The sequence below is a fragment of the Chelmon rostratus genome, chromosome 12, assembly GCF_017976325.1.
Source record: "Chelmon rostratus isolate fCheRos1 chromosome 12, fCheRos1.pri, whole genome shotgun sequence".
Classification (NCBI taxonomy): Eukaryota; Metazoa; Chordata; class Actinopteri; order Chaetodontiformes; family Chaetodontidae; genus Chelmon; species Chelmon rostratus.
Genome location: NC_055669.1, coordinates 17,657,007 through 17,678,000, shown reverse-complemented (window position 1 = coordinate 17,678,000; position 20,994 = coordinate 17,657,007). Strand labels below are relative to the sequence as shown.

At 40.9% G+C, this 20,994-nt stretch overlaps 1 protein-coding gene across 1 annotated transcript in view; it reads right to left on the bottom strand.

The window, feature by feature from the left end:
* b4galt2 (UDP-Gal:betaGlcNAc beta 1,4- galactosyltransferase, polypeptide 2) overlaps nucleotides 1-20,994 on the bottom strand; it is a 148,735-nt gene that overhangs the window by 75,955 nt on the left and 51,786 nt on the right. The window contains exons 2-3 of the mRNA XM_041949589.1: nucleotides 11,879-11,997; nucleotides 10,625-10,741 (exon numbers count right to left, since the gene is read on the bottom strand). Coding sequence (XP_041805523.1) covers nucleotides 10,625-10,741; nucleotides 11,879-11,997 — 236 coding nt within the window. The remainder of the gene's footprint in view (nucleotides 1-10,624; nucleotides 10,742-11,878; nucleotides 11,998-20,994) is intronic.

The window sequence follows — 20,994 nt, the reverse complement described above, 5'->3', positions numbered from 1 at the left end:
CTGCAACATTCCAGCAAAGCTGATGATTTACATAATGAAAAAACTGTCTTATCATGTTATTACTTTATAAAAGTTCTAAGTCTAAATAAATTTGTAAAGAGTTATGTCTGTCACTTTTTTTGCTGGAGTGAGGAAAAAGAATATTTGCAGTTTTGTGGTTACAAAACCATCAAAACGACTTCAACAAATATCACTACACCTCTGGTTGTGTCTGATGATAACAAAGTGAAATAAAGTCCAATTCATTGACCATTAGTTTGACTTTATGCGATTTTATGTTTCATACGGATGCCAAACAAATATTCTTACTTTACACTATGATGCTGATTTCCTCCATATCACCAACCTGCAATCTAATATTTAAATGTAAAGCCGACACTTACTATTCTACTGTTCCTCTGTCATCTTAAATACTGTGATAAATGTTTTAAAAGTGCTCATAATGTCAAGCACTCACCTTTTTTTCTTCGTTGAAAGTGGAAAACAATTGTTTGGATGAAGCATAAAATCCTGAAGTGAAAAGATGTAGAAACCAGTAACAGCAGCAGTAATGTTGCTGCTATGCTGTGACAGACAGATGTTGGAGCTGAAACAGTTAATAGATTAAGCTGACTGACTGAAATATAATCAATTATTTTGATAATTGATTGGGCTGTAGGTTGGACATCAACTTGCATGCAACTGGAGCACCAACAGTTTGGTCAGAGACTTGGTTGTGCGATGCAGGTAGTGGCTAATTTAGCCTCAAGCGGAGTCGCAGAGGTCTGGTAACCTCTCGTCTTTCGATTTGACGTCTCTTGAGGTGATTAAACTGACTTTGATGCGTGAAATCTGTGGAGTTCCCCTTTAAGAAACCATGAAGGACACTGTTCGCTAATTCTGACACTTTAAAGAACCAAAGATTGACCGATTCCAATATGAAAGTAATTGTTAGCTGCAGCCCTGACTGATATGCTGCACTGCGGGTCTGATTCAAATGGCTCCAGTTTGTTCATCTCTCTTTTGCACCACCATAGGACAGCATGCTAATCGTTCCCGCATGACAGCACCGATCAGATAGCAACCATCTCCGCAGAGACATTTCACCTGAAATAAACAAAAACTTTGACAGGCTTCAAAGAAAAAGTAAAGAGAGGAAGGAAAAAATGAAAAGTGATTGATGATTATGGAGAAATGCCTTTACGGTAAGTGGCATTTTTTCATTAGTTTGGTTTGTTGGCAGTAAAAGAGCCTGGACTCTTGAAATCTGATGAATGAGCGAATCAGGAAAAGCAACAAAGAGAGTGCAACAAAGGTCAAGCAGAAAAATTGAGAGGTGAGACACACACACAGACACACACACACACACACTGTCTAGCCATTCCTTGACCAATGAACTTCACGGTTTGCCTTAATGTGACCTTCAACATAAAGCCCAAACAAATAAAGACAGAAGCACACAGAGCTTAATCCATCCTGATCTCCTGGCGTCCACTCAGTGCCGGACACTGCTGGAGCTGGAGTGCAGACGTGAATAAGAAGAGCAAAGTGTGTAAAGGCTGACTGGATTCTCCTCCCTCCACCACACAACCTGAGACTCCAGACAGATGCAGAGGAGTTACTGGAAAGTCAGAGAGTGTGTGTGTGTGTGTGTGTGTGTGTGTGTGTGTGTGCGTGTGAGGGGTTGGAGGGCTGGCAGAAGGAGAGAGGGAGTAGCGGGTCATATCTTGGTGGATTAGTGCTGCAGACGCCGCAGATTTTGTGGCATTTGCGCACCAGCAGAAGCTTATACTGTTGTGTGTGTTGACACCAGATGTCAGTATGTTGCATTTTATCCTGCTTTCCCTTTTGTCCTCTCGGTTTTCTGCTAAAGCAAATAATTATTTATTATTTTGAACATAAAATACGATGCATTTCTCATGGAACCGGAGATGTCTCCTTTTTTACTCCACACAATCTTCTTCCCTGGCACCAACATTACCCACAATGCATCTCAGCTGTCGACAGTTTGGTCAGAGATTCCGGTGTGTTATGCTAGTAGCGGCAAATACAGCATCGAGCCACTAGCTTCAAACGCTCAATCCACTGAGAAATGGACACATTTCATATTTAGAAACTGTGTCTTTAAAGCTGACCAATCAGAGCAGGCTGGGCTTTTTGGTAGGGGGGCCTTAAAGAGACAGGCAGTTAAACAGAGCGTTTCAGACAGAGGCTGAATACAGGCGCTACAGTGGACAGTAAAGCATGAATAATGTTTTTTTTTAACATTAAAGCATGTTAACATTTTCTAGTAGACACCCCCCAGAAAAAAGTATGAATCTGAAAATGAGCATAATATTGGACCTTTAAAGGGTCGGGCAGGTCAGGGAATTAAAATCCTCCTACGGAAAACCTGTGTGTGCAGAAAGACTACATGCAAGTGAACAAGCATTTCTCAAACATGACAAGTTCACGGCTCATGTAAATGTAGATCAGATGAGCGGGAGGAATGTGCACTTTCCTCTCAGCATGCAAACCAGAAGGAAATTACATATTGGGATTGGAGAAAGTAGGCTGACATCTACAAGCTGCTTGGCTTTGTCCAACCAATAGTCCAACATGTCCAAGACATTCAGTGCTAAAGAAAACCTGCAAAGCAGCAAATCCTCACATTTGAGATTTGACTAGAACCAGAATTTTTAATAGATTTTTTGCCTCCATCAGCATTCAAAATGTACAAATTGAGAAAATTCAAATGTGAATTTCTATGTTCTCAGGCTTCAGTATATGATGGGATGCAAAGTAGGTCACAGGCAGGAAATATGAATAATTGTTGATTGAAAAGACCTCAGAGACATTTCCCCTCTAAACTCCTCAGATTTAATTAATAACTATTGGAGGCTGAAAGAGGGAAAAGTATTGAATATTTCTCCAACAGGCGAGGAGGTCCAAAAGATAAATACAAATTTATGAGGCAGAGATTTGCTTCTTTTTTATCTCGTGACTCTTTGAGGGGCCCGACTACTTGGTTAGGAGGCACTACATTAAACTACCTCACTGTATATAAAGTAGTTAAAACTCACTCCACCTCCACCAGCTACAGCAGTAAAATGCTGCTTACATTAGTATTTATTACTCAATGTCATATATGAGAATATATCAGTCACAGGGACCATTTTACTACAGAACCACTACTTCTGCTTTTAATACTTTAAGTATATCCGGACCGGCAGAAAAATGTGGGTGTGGTGGAGTATTCCCTCCCCCTCCATTAGCTGGCTGATGTGCCCTTGAGCAAGGCCCAATATGCTCCCCGGGCGCTTGATTGCAGCCCACTTCTCCTGTGTGTGTTTCACTGCATGGTGCATGTTTGCATGTGTGTGTGTTTTCCCAGTAATGGGTTAAATGCAGAGAATAATTTCCCAGTCTTGGGATCAATAAAGTAAAAACAAAAAAAAAAATGCTACAGATTATTTCCTGAAGTAAAGGATCTGTGTACTTCTTCCACCACTGCACAGATATGAGGGGAGAAACAACAAAAAGCTGAGTACAATGTGGCTTGTGCCTTATAGTCTTCCCCTATAGCTGCAGTGTATTAGATGTTATAAATCAATAATGATAGCCAGCCTCGGATGGACGATGAGCTCCCATAAAAATCGTAACAGCAGATGGCTCTTCTTTCTTCATTACTTCTGTCACTCACCTCCCTCCCTCCGTGTTTCTCACCTGCTTTTTTGTTCTTTTCGTCCCTCGCTCTGGGCTTTCCTCCAGTTTACATGATGAGCTGACGGCCAACAAACAAACGTTGGCCCCGGTCCTCGGCAGCCAGAGAGGACACAGAGCAGCAGGGCAGAACAGCAAGGTTGCTGTATAACTTTCCGCATGATCCCTCTGCAACGCCTACTCACCGTACCTCACCAGCAGCACCGCTTTTCAGAGCGAGATGATAGCTGCTTAAAAATGTCCGCTTGAAGAAAAACAGCGGCAGCAGGACGGCGCAGCGAGCAGAGGAAGCAGCCTTCGACCTGAAGCCATGCCCGCACGAATTCAGCCAGTTTTAATAGGAAACGACAAGCAGTTTGCGGTGCTTTTTAGTAGCTCAGACTGGGATGCGACCTTTGACCTGTGCCCTTATTCAGAAATCATTACTATCATGCTATTTCCTGGTATACACAAGAAAGTGCCAAGAGCCTTAATGACAGACAGAAAATCAATGGGCAACTATTTTGCTAAGCGAATAACGGTTTCAAGCCATGGTGCATTCTGGGTGAGGTTTTGTAGTCAGTCATTTTTAGGGAAAACATGCCCAAAAATTGTTGGTTTCAGCTTCTTAAACATGAGGATTTAAAGCTTTTCTTTGTCTTGTTTCTGTGGTCTGCACATTTGAAGATGCTACCTTGAGCTCTGGGAAACTGCCACAGAAACTGCCACATTCACTGAAGAAGATATGGCTGAAAGCTTCGGAAAAAGATCGTAAGTAAAGCTTAGGTTAGGAACAGTTTACCACAGAATTCAATCTCAAAGCACTGAAGTGACTCTCCGGTTAAGAAAAACCAGCATTAGATATAAATGACCATTATATTCTAAAGACCACCAGCTGCTGTTGCTATACAGTCTTCTGATCAGCTGGGGGAAATATTGTCTATAAGTTTCAGTCCATTTAAAGACTCTGTGATTGAAATGTAAATGTGTGAAGCTCAAAACTGTTTTTTTTTTTAAAGTTCTATAAGGACAGGGTCTGACTGGGATAATGATTCAGGCTAAGAATCCACCATCAGCCTGCACCCATTCATAACAGACCACACAGACTGCAGCCGGAATATTTTTTCCATTTACTGTTTATGCCATTATTCCCCCATCTTTTTGTTTTATTACTGCACAAAAAAAGCTTTAAATGCATTCAGAATAGTTATACAAGAGTTATGCAACAGCAATCAAGGCTACAGGGATGAATATTTATCTGTGTAATTTGGCAATAAGTTTCCATTTCTGCGTGTCCGTGACATCATGTGGACGCCGTGTTGACACATGTGCGATCAATCGCATGTGATCACCGGCAGAAATCACACCATCAGGTTAAAAGCAGCCTGGGTGTAGCTCTGTCTCTGACTCTTATAGTATCAGGTGTCCAATATGTGTCAGCTTGCTGCAATTTTCACACTCCTTAGGCAGGCTTGAACATACTTGGACAGGCCGTTGATGTTTGTACCTGTATGTGTGGGAAACACTGACATTCATTTGTGAATGTGTGTGTTCATGCATGTGTGTCTTTGCATGTTTAAAGGTGTCCCCAAAGCATTTGCTTTTATCAGCAAGGCCCCCCCACAAAACGACTGTTTTGACTCTGAGGACGTGACAGCCACAATCTGTTAGCGAGGATGAGACTGGAGGGGGGAAATTATCACCGCTCACCACCCCCGCGACGATCCCCCTCCAGCAGCTGTGTTAAAAAGGTTCCAGACTTTCACCCATTTAACACTCGAGCAAGCACGACGGAAAAGTGCTCTCTGTCGTCCTCTCGGAAAGTGGCGCCGGGTGTAAAGGATTAATCGGCCATCATGCCAGATGTATCAGGACTTCCTGTCATCAAAATCCCACCTCTGTCGCTTTGATTCGACTCCTCTCAATCTGCTGACTCCATCCTCTTTGTAGTCTACCTGCTTCAAGGCCTGTTTCTGGGACTTCCTGCCTGACCTCTCGAAAGGAAATCCACATAGGTTTTAGGATTTGAAAGACATTAACAGTGAAGAAAACACAAGGAAATGCAAAGATAATTGGACATTTTTAAAGCATGCCCCTAAGTTTTGTTTGTTTTTTAAGGAAACAGACCTGCCTGAGGGTACAGACTGGGAAACATATTCATTTTTCTAATTTGGGGAGGAAGCTTCTGGCCAGAGTTCAATTCTCACATAAATACTGGGTATAAAAGTGCAGCAGCAGTGCTCAGATTTGGAGCTAATTGCAACATTACACAATGATAATATTAGATGAGCAACTGCTGAATAAAAAATGTATAACCTCAAGATGCCCTTCCTTACCAATTAGGATAAAATCTAAATTTCAATCAAGGAGAAACCAAAAGTTTTACACCCTTAAGCAGTTGCTGATGAGTCAGTACTTTTGGAAACAGTCTAGAACAGTTTTAAAGATCAGTCCATTATGACTGGTACCAGAGGTGAAGCAGATTCCTCCAGCTGTTATATTTTAAAGCCCCACTGAATTTCACATTTCACGTCGATGACGTATGACGACAGTTGCAGCTGCGTTAGATAAGCTAGTAGCTCCAGCTGGGAGACGAGGGCGGCAAGCACTAGCTCAATTAGCTTTATTAGGCTAACAAATAAACAGCTCTGTTAAATGCCACAATCGCATTAAAACAAGTAAAATATCTGCCACGAATATGTAAACACCAACACTCCCCCGCTGCTTCAAGCTCCCAGTTTGAGTCAGCTAATAGGACTGCTAACGGCACGGCTAACTGAGCTAGCTAGCCACCGGCAGCCACAGTTAACAGGAGTTGTTCTTTGTCTCTGTGTGTGAACTGTACTGGGTTAGCCCACTGACTGCTATCTCATTTAATTGACATTGACACATACACTAGGCTTACCTCCAACTATTAACCACCACCCTATTTCCTTTTCAAGAACGCTAACTGTAAACAGGAAGTAGCGCTGGCTGGGGAGCGGGGCTGGAAATCACTGGAAATCTTTGGGTCAGTTCAGAGCTCACCCAAAAACAGGAGGCAGGAATTAACCTCACTACAACATGCACCTGCATAGCAGCTTACAAGAGAGAATATATCTGGTTTTCAGATGCATTTAAAAATACACGAGAGTAATTTCCACTTCAAACAAAGCCCTCTCTGAACTTCTAAATCATTGAGTGGTGAAAAATTTGTGATGGTTTTGCAGATAATTACAGCCAGGCGGTGGATGAGTATCTGTTTGAAGTGCAGGTGGAAGAGCTGAAGATGCAGCAGCAGCTCTACTGTCGTCGCTGTCGACTGTAAAATCATATCACTTCACGGTGTGACGTTACATTAAGACCTCTGTGGGCAGAAAGAACACAACAGGAGAGCCAGAGTCTGGGGCAACTCGCTCAATGAGCAGGCTGTCCTTCAGCTGGAGGACGGAGGATTTCACCTCCTGTGCCGGAAGTCCTTATCCTATAACTGTCCTTGCTTCTGAATGAAATGAAATTGATGCTTTTCAGCTCAACACAATTTCGTGATTTCCAGGGACAAAAGCAAGAAGTGGGCTTTCACATATGGTTCATCCAAACTACCATGTTTTCAATAATTCTTTTAGTGTGAGAGGCTGAACAGCCTTTTTGAAAAAGACTTTGATTAATGTTTAAATGCTTAAAGTTGTATTTTTTCAGTTTCAATATCTTGCATTTGTTTGTTTTACTGTTTTTCTCTTATCGTATTTGTTCCTTGCCTGGATTTATTGAATTACAGTGCAAACGTTGTTTTTTCCACATAAAGCACACACTTTGTTTTGAAAGCTGCTAAATGAAGTTTATCACAGTTATCATTTTTATTATTCATTTTCACTTTTGTAGAACTTCCAAAGTTCAAACTGATTTGAGACAAGTGGGAAATGGGTGAAATGAACGTAGCTCCAGTCATAGTCAATGATGGAAGAAGTATTCAGAGCCTTTACTTTAAGTCAAAATACTAACACTACATTGTGACGATACTCCACAAGTCAAAGTCCTGCATTCAAAACCTTAATTAAGTAAAGATATGTAAGTCGGTACATAAAGTACTCACTGTGCATTAAAATGCTCCCTGACAGTGTTTTACTTTTATATATGATGTTGCCGCATCAATATCACTGCTGCAATAATGTGTATGTTGCATTTTAATGCTGTAGATGTTTAAGGTTCAGCTCATTTTGACTTCTTCACATACTGTTAGGTAGTTAAATCTACAGCAATGCATCATATTCTATAAGATCATCATATGTTTGTAGCATTGTGAGAACCACGTATCTCTAAAAAGTCAACTTTTCTCATACATTGATGATGCATTTGCCAGCTAATACACGTTTTTGTTTATTTAGCTAAAGAGGTAGAAGAATTTCCTCAACCCATAAAGGAAAAAGGTTCACATTAAAAAAAAAAATCACAAAATAATGAGATACATGGTTTTCTCTGGACAGGAAGGGCATGAAAAACTGTAATCTGAAAAGTAGCTACTAACTGAAGCTGTCAGACAAATGCGGTGGAGTAAACAGTATAGTAGAAGTATAACGTTGCATAAAATACTTAAGTACTTCAGATTTCTACTTGGGTAAACGTACTTAGTTACATTCTGGCGCTGGTCATATATTCGATGAAAAATACATGTACGTGTGAAGACGTCTGAGCGAGCTCCGCTCCCTCCGGATGAAACTGAATTTGACGTTAAATAGAAAAAGCCCACTCTGAGAGAAAAGACAGGAAAGTGAAGGTTAGCTAAAAAATGCCACAAATGTTGCGCCCACTCTAACGGCTCTGCACACCCTGCTTACCCTCGCTAACAGCTTCACATTTGACTTAGAAAGACTGAGAGACGCTCGGAGAGGAGATGCGTGTTTATGTGTGTAAAAGTGTAAAAGTGAGACCGAGAGAGTAAGACACTGGAACATAGCCATATCAAGAGCAGAGCACAGCAGGGCAGGCGGAACCAAAGGTCTGTTCCACAGGGGGAGTGATTAAGGCGTTGCGCATGGCCCACAGGGGAGAGAAAGGGCAGAAAGAAGAGCTCATTACCCATAATGTAGGAGAAGAACTCTCACCCAAAGCAGTGTGGAAGACGCGCACACACTCTCTCGCAACATTGCTTAGAAAATCAAGCTCCTTGTGCTTCAGCTGAACTGAGAGCGGTGAAAGTAAATATGCTGCTGATTTACTCTGCAGATGGGTTTTTGTCAGCGGATGAGACAGTCGATGAAGTTGGGGATGGGAAAAGAGGGCTTTAGGGGTTTGAGCACCTGCAAATTGACTTGTTCTCAGCTTCGACGCGCAATAATAGACGTTTTCCACCATAATAATGATTTGAAATACCTGATGTTGGAAACGGCGTTTTAATTATTCTTTCACTACTCAGAACCTAACCTGAGCTGACAGATCTAGTTCACGTCTAGTTCTCATCATACAGTAATTTGAACTTGCAATAAGATATTCCTACAGCCTTGGCCTGTTTATCATCAAACTGAGGTCTTTGCAAGCAATGATTATTCATATTTCCTGCCTATGACCTACTTTGCATGCGATCACACACTGGAGCTTGAGAAAGTAGAAATTTTCTCAATTTGAACATTTTGAATGCTGATGGAGGCAAAAAATCTATTAAAAATTCTGGCTCTAGTCAAATCTCAAATGTGAGGATTTGCTGCTTTGCAGTTTTTCTTTAGCACTGAATGTCTTGGACATGTTGGACTCTTGGTTGGATAAAACAAGCAGCTTGTAGATGTCAGCCTACTTTCTCCAATCACAATATGTAATTTCCTTCTGGTTTGCATGCTGAGAGGAAGGTGCACATTCCTCCCGCTCATCTGATCTACATTTACATGAGCCGTGAACTTGTCATGTTTGAGAAATGCTTGTTCACTTGCATGTGGTCTTTCTGTTCACACAGGTTTTCCGTAGGGGGATTTTAATTCCCTGACCTGCCCGGCTCTTTAAAGGTCCAATATTATGCTCATTTTCAGATTGATATTTTTATTTTAAGTAAAAAAGTTTGCATGCATGTTTACATGTTTACATTCAAAAACACATTGTTCTCATATAGTCCACTGCTGCAGCACCTGTATTCACCCTCTGTCTGAAACGCTCTGATTTCCTGCCTGCCTCTTTAAGGCCTTCTACTAAAAAGCCCAGTCTGCTCTGATTGCTTTTTCTGGCTGGCCGGTAGTGGGCAGGGCTTATCAATTAACTCAGACACTCAGGTGTAATATTGCCACATACAGGTCACATCATGGTTACTGTAATATCCTGAGTTTCCTTTCTCATTTTCTTTAAAAGCTCCTTATTATTCAACTTGGTGTTTACTCATATGGAAGTGCCTGAAAACTGAACAAATATGGATGTCTCACATCAGCCAAGGACCAAGTTCAACATAATTAAACCAAAATTGAATGCATATGGAGGTATATTGTCACTGCAGCAATATTCCACCCTCACATAACACACTCCAACCATCTTGATGATGTGAACACAAGTCTTTAATGTGGGAATCTGCTTCATCCATCCTATATGACTTAAGCACAGCATTAGAGCTGCTGTGAAACAGCACTGGGACGTCCACTTTGCTGAGCTACAGTTGGACTGAGAGGGAGCCTGCTCCTGTTTGCCCACTTGTCTCTTAGTGAGAACTGTTAAGGCTTTACCCTCGAGACTGTTTCCTTTTTAGACCAACCACAAAGAACAAAACTTGAACAAGAACGTGTTTGACGTACGTCACCGGGCCGGCTGCTTGTGCAGCCCGCGCTCGAGCTAGTCGCCAGAGGCCGACTCGAGCCTCCGCTCTCTTTCTTTTAGTCCTCACCATTTCTTTTCACATGCAAACTTTATATAACGAATAGCTGATGTATATAAAGGCTACAGCCAGAGGATCCTGGCCTGGAAACTGGCCTTACTTTGCAGTATACGTGCATTCAGGACCCCCTGCCTGACCTACCTGGTTGATGATGTAGATGCCGTAGTCAATCCTCTGCCGCCTGAGGATTGGGTGGAGGTAGTGGAGCCAGTACTTTAGGTGATTTTCTCTGTGACGGAACGGGATGATGATGGCCACCTAAACAACAGGGACAGTTTCAGTCGGTAGTTTGTTTGTATTCAACGGGAACATTTACAGTAAAGCTCCACCATATTTCTATTGGATGGAGAACCATTCAAAAGCAGAATTAAATCAATGCTGGCAGAGAAAACAAGACACAAGTCTAACGAGTCAAGGGGCACAGTCTGAAGTCTTTCTCTTTCAGATCTCCAAAGAGTGTTTGTTTCGGTAATTATGCTTAAATGAGCTTTGTCTCATCCTACGGTGAACTGTTCTGCACCAGAAAGCCACTTCCGTTGACAGTCCCCCTGGTTAATGTCACAGTGTACATAAAGTTGGTTCTCATTCATTACGAATGAAGCAGCTCGATGAAGAAGCTCTAAATGACTCTGCAGATCTGAGGCCGTCCTGTATGTCTGTGCTTTAGGTGAGTCGCTCTCAGCTATACAAGCAGCCCAAGGCTGAACTGATATTACCGTGTAAATTCATGGTAATTTTGCTCTCAGATGAAGACTGGCAGCAAACTGACCTTGGTTTCTGTATAGTTAGGATTTGTGATGGGTGCGCCTATTTAGTTTTATCTTTGCTGTGAACTGAGGCACCCTGACCCAAGTGAAGTGTTGTGTAGAGAAAGACTTCAAACACTTAAACAGACTCATCTTCTTTTTTTTTTTTTTGGACCAAATATGATGCTGCATGCACTGTGAGACTAGTGTTTGAAGCCGCCTGCCAGACTGCTATTCTGCACAGGCTTCTGCTTTGCCTTTCTAAATTTAATCTGATACCGAGAGAAAATATGGAAGCCCAATTCAAACAGATCAAAAGTAAGATGTGCTAAAATAAAACGTGAGAACTTTTCTGAGCGAGTCAGGCGAGTGAGACAGTAAGTCAAAATTTTAACCTTGTTACTCGCCATTTCGATTGAGTAACTTCTTGATTCACTAGCTCATTAATCTGACTCATTATCTTTGGTGCAATAATTAATAACTTTTCATATCCCATGATTTTGACTCACCATGAAAATATGTGTATCATGCATAACTTGTTGCTCTTTATTTCTTATGCTGGCAGATATGGGCCCCCATTATAAAAAGTGTGAGACTGCATAATTTAATTAAAATATGTGAAGTACAGACTGTCAGACATATAACAGACCTTCCATCTAGGCCGACAGTCAGGAGGCGTGTAGCGGCCTCCCTCCGTCACATTGGGGTTTTCTTTCTGCACTCGTTCCATCGTCATCTGGGAGCTGAACTCAATCAACAAACGCCCCACTGAGGAAATGAGGAAAGAGGGAAGAGTTAGCGAGATGAAGAGGATAACGGAGGATAAGACAGAAGTGGAAAGAGAAAACATGACAGGGAGAAAGAGAGCAAGAGAGGGAGTGAGGGACAGAGAGAGAGAGCTTTTAGCTTCAAAGCAATACTCTACGTGTATCAAAGCAATGTGTGCAGAAATAATGGTTTCAAGGGAAACGCTCTGCATAATGCAGCATTTAATAAGATGCACAGGCTTTGGAAAACATATATTCCTAAAAAATAAACAAAGACTTTGAAGTCAGTCAGTGTAAACACAACATGAAAGGTAATTACGCTGCTCGGTGATGAAGCCGCACCATATGCTGTATCATTACAAATCCATCCATCGCTCCTTTGAATACCGGTGGATCAAATGCTGTCCAAGGACGTGTGTTTGTGTGCATGAGATCGCGGGTTCAGGCTAATTTAAAAGAAGGGTTGGCTTTAAATCTGTAGGCCGGATGGTAAGTACAGACCCCGGTTCGGAGAGCCAGGATCATTAAAATATATGAGCAAGCTTCGCTGTTTGGGCTCAAACCAAAGCCCTGCAACCATAACCCTCATTTTAACAAGCCAGACTCTGAGCACTCATTCTGTGGCAAAATGCTACACTTCAGAGTGTGTGAAACACAACACGTTAGTTAATTCACCAAGCATCACAGCTTTGAAAGAAAAATGAATTAAATGATGTATTGCTCACTGTGTGCAGTCAGTAATTTCGGATGGACACAGACAAACTGTATCACCCTGCTTCCAAGCAAACACTGACACCACAAAGACACATTTCAAAGATCTTCTCTTCTTCTCGACAAATTCCATGAAAAGAATAACAGCAGCAATTAAGTGGACCTCTAAAAAAGTGTTTGTGTATTCAAAGTCTGATATATCTTAATCCTCCATTTTTATCCAGAATCCATCAGTGAGCCACGCTGTTGCTCTGGGCGACATGTTCATTCACTGAGTCAGTCTCACACACAGTTGTGCTGCACTGAATACCAGCTGCTTGTATTGCCTTTTCTGTAAAGTTGGAAAAATTGCCAGATAACACAGATATCATCGACAATGTGTGTGTGTGTGTGGGTGTTTGGGGGACGTTCAGACACTGTTTGATGATCCAACACTCTTTCTTACTTGTGCCTTCAGTGCCACAGACGAGGTTTCATCCTTCAAGCTTTTCTGCCCTTAATTATCTTAATAAGATGTTAGAACTGACTGAGATTTTATTGCGAGTTCTGAGTAACTCAGAGACTCAAACTGGAGCTTCCAGAGTCATAAACCTGCTTGATCAACACTGACAAGTACAAAACTGCTTCGTTGATGTCAGAATTTTTATGTATCTATACAAATGCACTTGTTTTTAGCCTGGCTGCACTATTTTTACGATAACTGTGGGTTCTCTGAGAGTAGATGTATAAATATATAATAAAATCTGGGTAAGAGAAATGTCCCTGTCCTATCAGCAGCTAATTTTGATTATTTTACGTGACATCTCTCCATTTTTTTTCCTTGTTTTTTAAAGCTGGGTTTTTACAGTGTATGAGAGCAGCGTACTGCAGAGAAGAGAGAGCGAGACGATAATCCATTTAGCATTGACGTATGAGTTTTGTGTTGAGAGGTCTCTTCCGATCAACGCTGCGCAGGCAAGGCGCGTGATCGATGCCAACAAGGTTACGTGTTCATAACACACCTCTTAATCATACCACAAGAGCTGAATGCAAATAGTCCCAGCAGCCCTTCTCCCCTGACCACTTCTGCCCATCACCCTTCATCCTCCGCTTCTTTTATCCTCTTCCTCTCTCACACTAATGAGACAGTGAGTGGAACAGTGTTTTCTTGTGTCGGGATGCTGCTTAGTTAGCGCGGCAAAAGAGACGCAACGGCAGAAAATGCAGGTTCCTGCACAAACAGATGCTATTTTTAGATCACATGTTGTGTTGTTGTTGTTTCTGGACATTAAAATGATTTAATTAGTTAATGTAGTTATCTTTGAGCACCAGGTAAGCAGTGCAGTTACTTTTTTTTTGCCGCATTTAAATTCAAACAAATAACCCACTTCCGAGACCTGATTTATGCTTTATTTAGGCCAAGTCTCAGATCCAGTACCAGGCAATGAAAGCATTGTGTGTTTTTAGTGCACTGTGTCTCTGTGGCAGACAGTTCTCTCTGACTATAATACCACTGTGTGTTCAGTTTAGTAGCTGTACTGTATACACTGGGTTTTCTGGAATCACAAAGTGCTGTGTTTAGTGTACGAACAGCCCTTGTCGAGGGTGAAAAACTATGCTTGCAGAGAAGCCGCCGTCCAAACAAGTATGCAGCAACACGGCTGCGCTAAAATCTAACATGTGGCCCAAACGCGAATCGAGCGCCGTCAGAGCTCTGACATCTAATACTTGAGGGTTAGTTTTGAAGGAATAGTTCAGCTTCCTCACTTTCTTGCCAAGAGTTCAGATAAAAAGACTGATACCACTCGCAGGTCTGTGCATTCAGTGTGGAGCTAAAGCCAGGAGCTTAGCTTAGCACAAAGCCTGGAAGCAGGGGGCAACAGCTAGCCCCGCTCTGTCCAAGGTTCAAAAGTACTTAAAAGACAGGACCAGCACCCCTTAAGGTCTATAAATTACACATATCTTGTTGCTTAATATACACATGAATAGAAATACAGAAGCAACTATTTGTGGTTTTAGGAGCAGAAACTTCCAACCAAGCTGTCAGGCCAACGACTGGAGACGCATCACAGAAGAGCTGGATGGATGGATTTAACTGTTGTTTGTGAAGATAACTACAGCACATAACTACCAGTAAAACCACAAAATGTTATTTTTCTATTGTCCTTTTGAAAGCTGTTTTTCCTGCTTCCAGGCCCGATGCTAATCTCAGCTAATGCAGCCATGGAAGTGCTTTTCATTTTCTCATCTTTTGGCAAGACATAAGAGCACTTCTCATTAGAATAAACTACGCGGACTTCCGGTGACGTCATGACCAAGGCAAGAGCCTGATTTCAGAGCTCCCGAGGAGAGTCTTGATACACTAGCCAAAACATTATTACTACTCTCTTTTCAAATAAAAAATAGATATATAAACTCATCATTATGGCGAGCCTTCGAAAAGAAACGGAAAAAAAATCCAACAAACCACCGAAAACGCCTAAAGATCAGCCGACTGACCCTGGGCTTAGCGAAGACAGCATGGCTGCAGTGTTAGCAGAATTACGCACATTAAGGCACGAGCACGCTGAAGCCTCAAAGGACACCAAAGAATCCCTAACAAGGGTGGAAACTGCTCTTAGTGAGGTGGCAGACAGAACTACACAACTCGAACAACGAATGACAGACTACGAAGAGAGAATAGGTGAGGCGGAAGAAAAAACTCAAAGAAACGAAAGGGCCCTCCGATATCTGCTACACCGAGAAGCTAGCATGGCTGCCAAGTGTGAGGATCTTGAGTCAAGAGCGAGAAGGAATAACCTACGCATCTATGGTGTGAAAGAGGATGAAGAAATTAACAGCAACATGTTGGATTTCATCAGTGACCTTATCCGAACATCACTTGCGCTGCCTGGGGACTTGAACCTAAACATAGTGAGGGCACACCGCTCGCTAACTATGAAACCGAGAGACCCGAAGAATCCACCCCGGTCCATCATCGTTCGATTTCTGGACTACAGGGTCAAGGAGATGGTAATTCAAGAAGCATGGAAACGTCGCGGAGGAGTAACACACAACGATCAGAAGATTTTCTTTGACCAAGATTACACCGCTGACATTCAGAAGAAACGCAAACACGTTAGGGATGTGATTAGACAACTGAAAGAGAAGAACATCAAAGCACAATCGCCATTCCCAGCAAAGCTAAAAATCCATCTAGACTCTGGCGTGAAGACCTTCGCAACCCTCGGAGATGCAGCCGAAACTCTCAAGAACCTGGGTATCCATGTCGAGCGGGACGAACGGGAAACTCTTCTCACTGAACTTCTACAGAACAACTGGACTGCTACAGCACATAAGCACAACGTGATGACCAACGCAGACCTGAAGAGCCTACTCCATAAAGACTAACGCTCCTAAGCTTAACCTACCAGGTGCCGTAAGTGAATATCGGTTCCTATTTCAGGCATAGCAGTTAGGCTATTATGTTTTTGTAATGGTGAGATGGACATGTTCTGGCTAGTACATACAATGAAAACGAGGTAAAATATGTAAGAATAGACTCTCCTCACCGGAGGAGTTTTTTCTGTTTCTTTTCCCCTATTTATTTTCGACTTTTTGGCGACTCTGCCCATTGGCTATAACAAAGACGTTTGACTTGCATATAGCCTCACGCACAGGGTGCACACCCCCGGAGAGACCAGTCACAGCTCTCTGTCCTTGTTGAGACTGATGTGTTTAAAATCAGTCGGGTTTTTTGGAAGTCAGTTCTTTCTTCCTGTTGACAGTGTGTTCTTGTTCTTTAGTTTGCTTAAATTTACATGTCAGTTGTATACTTGCAGTCATATTCAGTGCATTATTATATGTCAGAAATGGGGATGTTCATTTCAAGGATATGAAGGGATACAGTCATCAATATGGATAAATTAAATATAGTCAGTTACAATGTCCGTGGTTTAAACCATCCTATAAAACGAAAAAAAATATTCAATCAGTTGAAAAAAACACATTGCTCAATTGCTATGCTACAAGAGACTCACTTAAGTGATAGTGAACATCTGAAACTAAGAAGGGAATGGGTGAACCTAGTATACAGCGCGTCACATGGAAGAAAAAGAGGGGTGGCCATTTTAATAAATAGAACTTTGGCTTTCAGTACTGAAAAGGTGATACAGGATAATTTAGGAAGATTTGTAATGGTAGTGGGAAGTGTGGGAGAACTTGAGTTTTCAATTATAAATGTCTATGCTCCAAATGAGCATGATCCAAGTTTTTTCAAGGAGCTGGCAAACACTGTAACAGCTAATTCCAAAGGAATGTTGATCATAGGAGGAGACTTTAATGCAATTCAAGATGGAAGGATGGATAGGACGCCAATGGAAAGAGGGCCTACAAGCCCTAAAACGCATATGATAAATAATTTCATGTCTGAATTGGGACTTGTTGACCCTTGGAGAGTTAAAAATCCCAAAGTGAAAGACTTCAGCTTCTTTTCCAATGTGCACAACAGTTATTCCAGAATTGATTTTTTCTGCATCTCCCCACATCATATGTATAAGGTAATTGATTGTCATATTGAACCCATAACTCTAAGTGACCATGCTCCCATCATGTTGACATTACACTTAGGAACACTTTCTTTTTTTAAGTATTGGAGAATGAATGTATCATTACTGAATAATACAGAAACTGTTGAAGAACTGAGGCAACATTTAAAAGAATATTTTGAGTTAAACGATAACGGAGAAGTCAATCCTGCAATATTATGGGAGGGTGCAAAAGTAGTTATGAGAGGGAAGATAATACAGATTTCATCCAAACTGAAGAGAATGCGAATGGAGGAACAGCTGGTCCTAGAAAATAAAATAAAATTGTTAGAGGAACAACACAAAGGTGTAGGTTCAACAGAGGCTACTATTACTGAGCTTAAAGAAGCAAGAAAAGCTTTAGACAAATTGTTATCATTGAAGGCAGAAGGAGCTCTAAGATTCACAAAACAAAGATACTATGAGAATGGAAACAGAGCTAGCCGTCTCCTAGCTTTTCAACTTCGTAAAGCTCAGGCTAATCGAACAGTTGCTAAAGTAATCCATCCAAAAAATGGTAAAATAGTATCACACCCTAAAGAAGTTGTAGAGGCATTTGCAACATTCTATCATAACTTATACACAGAACCAAGGTCACAAATGACAACTGATAACACTAACATCTTCCTTAAAAAACTAAAGCTCCCCACACTATCGCAGGAGGCTGCATCACAAATGATATCACCTATAGCGGAAGCTGAAATAAGAAATGCAATAAAGAAATTAAAAAATAATAAATCTCCAGGAGTTGACGGTCTTCCTGGAGAATTTTATAAGTGCTTTATAAATGACCTGGCGCCAGTACTAACTGAGGTGTTCAGATATGCTCTCTCCAAGAGTGACCCTCCTGAGACCTGGTCACAAGCTATTATATCTGTGATACATAAGGAAGGAAAAGATCCAACACTATGTGAAGGATACAGACCCATTAGCCTGTTGTGTAATGATCAGAAACTGTTGACAAGTATTTTAGCGCAAAGAGTTCAAAGACACATTGGATCACTTATTAAATCAGACCAAACAGGGTTTATTCCATGCAGACAGGGTGCTAATAATATTAGGAGAACTCTAAATGTGATTACCTGTGCAAAGAAAAATAAACAGACATCAATGCTTATAAGCTTTGATGCACAGAAGGCATTTGACACTGTGAATTGGGAGTTTCTGTTCAGGACACTATCAGAGATGGGCTTTAACTCAAAATTTATAAGATGGATGACAACTATTTATAAGCGGCCAAAAGCACGAGTTAGAGTGAATGGATGCTGCTCTGAATTTTTTGATTTACAGCGAGGAGTGAGACAGGGAGACTGTCTTAGCCCCCTACTTTTTGCTATAAACATTGAACCCTTAGCTGCAGCTATTAGACAGAATGAGAAAATAAAAGGGATATTGGATATGGGAAACACAGAACATAAAATATCACTATATGCCGATGACATTTTAACCTATATAAGTGATCCTAATGTCTCTGTACCTGCTCTAATGAACACTCTTAAAGAGTATGGTGAACTCTCTGGATATCAAATTAATGAATCCAAATCTGAAGCTATGATGTTAAAGGGGCAGTGGCCAACGCAATTAACAGGAAGACTTCAATTTCGACGGGCACAAAGATTCAGATACTTAGGAATAATTCTTACCACAGACCTATCACAACTTTTCACAGCTAACTATGGGAAGTTGATGAATAATATAAAAGCAGATCTTATAAGATGGGAAATATTGCCACTTTCTTTATTGGGAAGAGTGGAGACTATTAGGATGAACATCCTCCCTAGACTGCTCTTTCTCTTCCAGTCTTTGCCTATTCTTGTCCCCTCAGCTACCTTTAATACTATAGAAAGATGGATTTCTAAATTCTTATGGCAAAGTAAACCACCAAGACTTAAGTTTAGAAGACTACTATGTACAAAAATCAACGGAGGCCTGAACTTACCTAATTTAAAACAATATTATTGGGCCGCCCAGCTGCGAGCTATGGCTTCTTGGGTAACTCAGGAAAATGATACTGTTTGGGTAGGAATGGAACAGTCTGAATGCCTAGATATCTCATTGAATTCTCTCCCATTCCTTAACTTAGATACCGATAGGATGAAAAAGCTTACAAACATATGGGTCAAAAATACTTTAAGAGTATGGTCTACTGTAAGAAAAAAAATGCATCTACCTATGACCATATCTAGGGTGATACGCATAGCTAAAAATACTGATTTCATTCCAGCAACAATTGATAAAGGTTTTGAAAGATGGAAAGACAAGGGCTTAACAATTTTGGACCAGCTATTTGAAGGAACTGTTTTAAGGCCATTTGAACAACTTAAAGAAAAATATGATTTAGCAAATGAAGACTTTTTCAGATTTTTACAAATAAGAGATTACCTAAAGAAACATAAAGAATGGGAAAAGCTTTGTTCCCTACCATCTAAAATAGAACATCTTTTTGTTTTATTCATTCAAGGTGCAGTAACAAAAAAAATTATATCATACTTATATAAGGCACTACAAGAAGATCTAGGTGACAACAATTTGGATATAAAAGAAAAGTGGGAACTGGAGATGAATACAATAATATCTGATAAACAATGGGAGACTTCATTTGAACAGGGTCATAAAGTAACACATAGTCCCAGTTGGAGGGAATATGGTTGGAAGTTAAAAGTGAGGTATTTCAGAACACCACTTGTTACATCAAAGTGGAGTAACACTCCACCTGAGTGCTGGAGGGGCTGTGGCTTACTGGGGGACCACACGCATATATTCTGGGACTGTCCAGTACTATCAGAATATTGGAAAAATATACAAAAAGAAATAAAACAATGCTTAGCTATTGACCTACCAATGGAACCATTAAATTTTTTACTGGGCATAATGCCTGAGGATTCCCTGGAAGATAGCCAGACAAAACTGTTAAGGACATTGCTCCTAATTGCAAATAAAGTTTTAACGGCCTCCTGGTTGAAGCCGCAGCCCCCCACAATAGCCCAATGGAGGGATAGAGTCCAAGAGGTGTATCAGATGGAATATACCACTGCAGTTTTACATCTAAAATCAGAAATATTCATCAATAGTTGGACTCCAGTTGCGTTGCATCTTCACCTAGTATAGTGTATGTATGTATGTGTGTATGTATGTTTGTGTATATGTGCATATACATATATTTTCTTCATTTTATTTTATTTCATGTTTGTTTGTTGTGTTTCCCTTGTAATCTGAACTATACTATTTCATGATGTTGTTTATTATTGCCTGGGTAATTGATCCTTGTAAACCATATCTTCAAACCATGGACTTTTTGAACATGCTGACATATTTTTCTACCTAAGGTAATGTAAGAATTAGTTTTGATGCACTGTAAGACTGATATGAAAACAAAATAAAAAGAAGTTCCAAAAAAAAAAGAATAAACTACGCATTACTTCAAATACTAAATAAATACTTCAAACTGATGTCAAAACACCTCATCACTGCAGTGCAATGCAGATGCTTGACTGATCAGCCGCACAGGAAGTGATGCACTTTACTCACTCACGTGCTGTTTCGATTGGAAAAGATGGCGACAGGTAGAGGGCAGAAAGCTCCCAAAGAGTCCGGTGATGTGAGTACAGGAAGCTTTTAAAATAGACCCTGACATCATCCTGTTTTGCTCTGACACAGAAGACATGAATAATACAAAGTGTGTGTGTGTGTGTGTGTGTGTGTGTGTGTGTGTGTGTGTGTTAGTACATACTGTAAAACAGGGA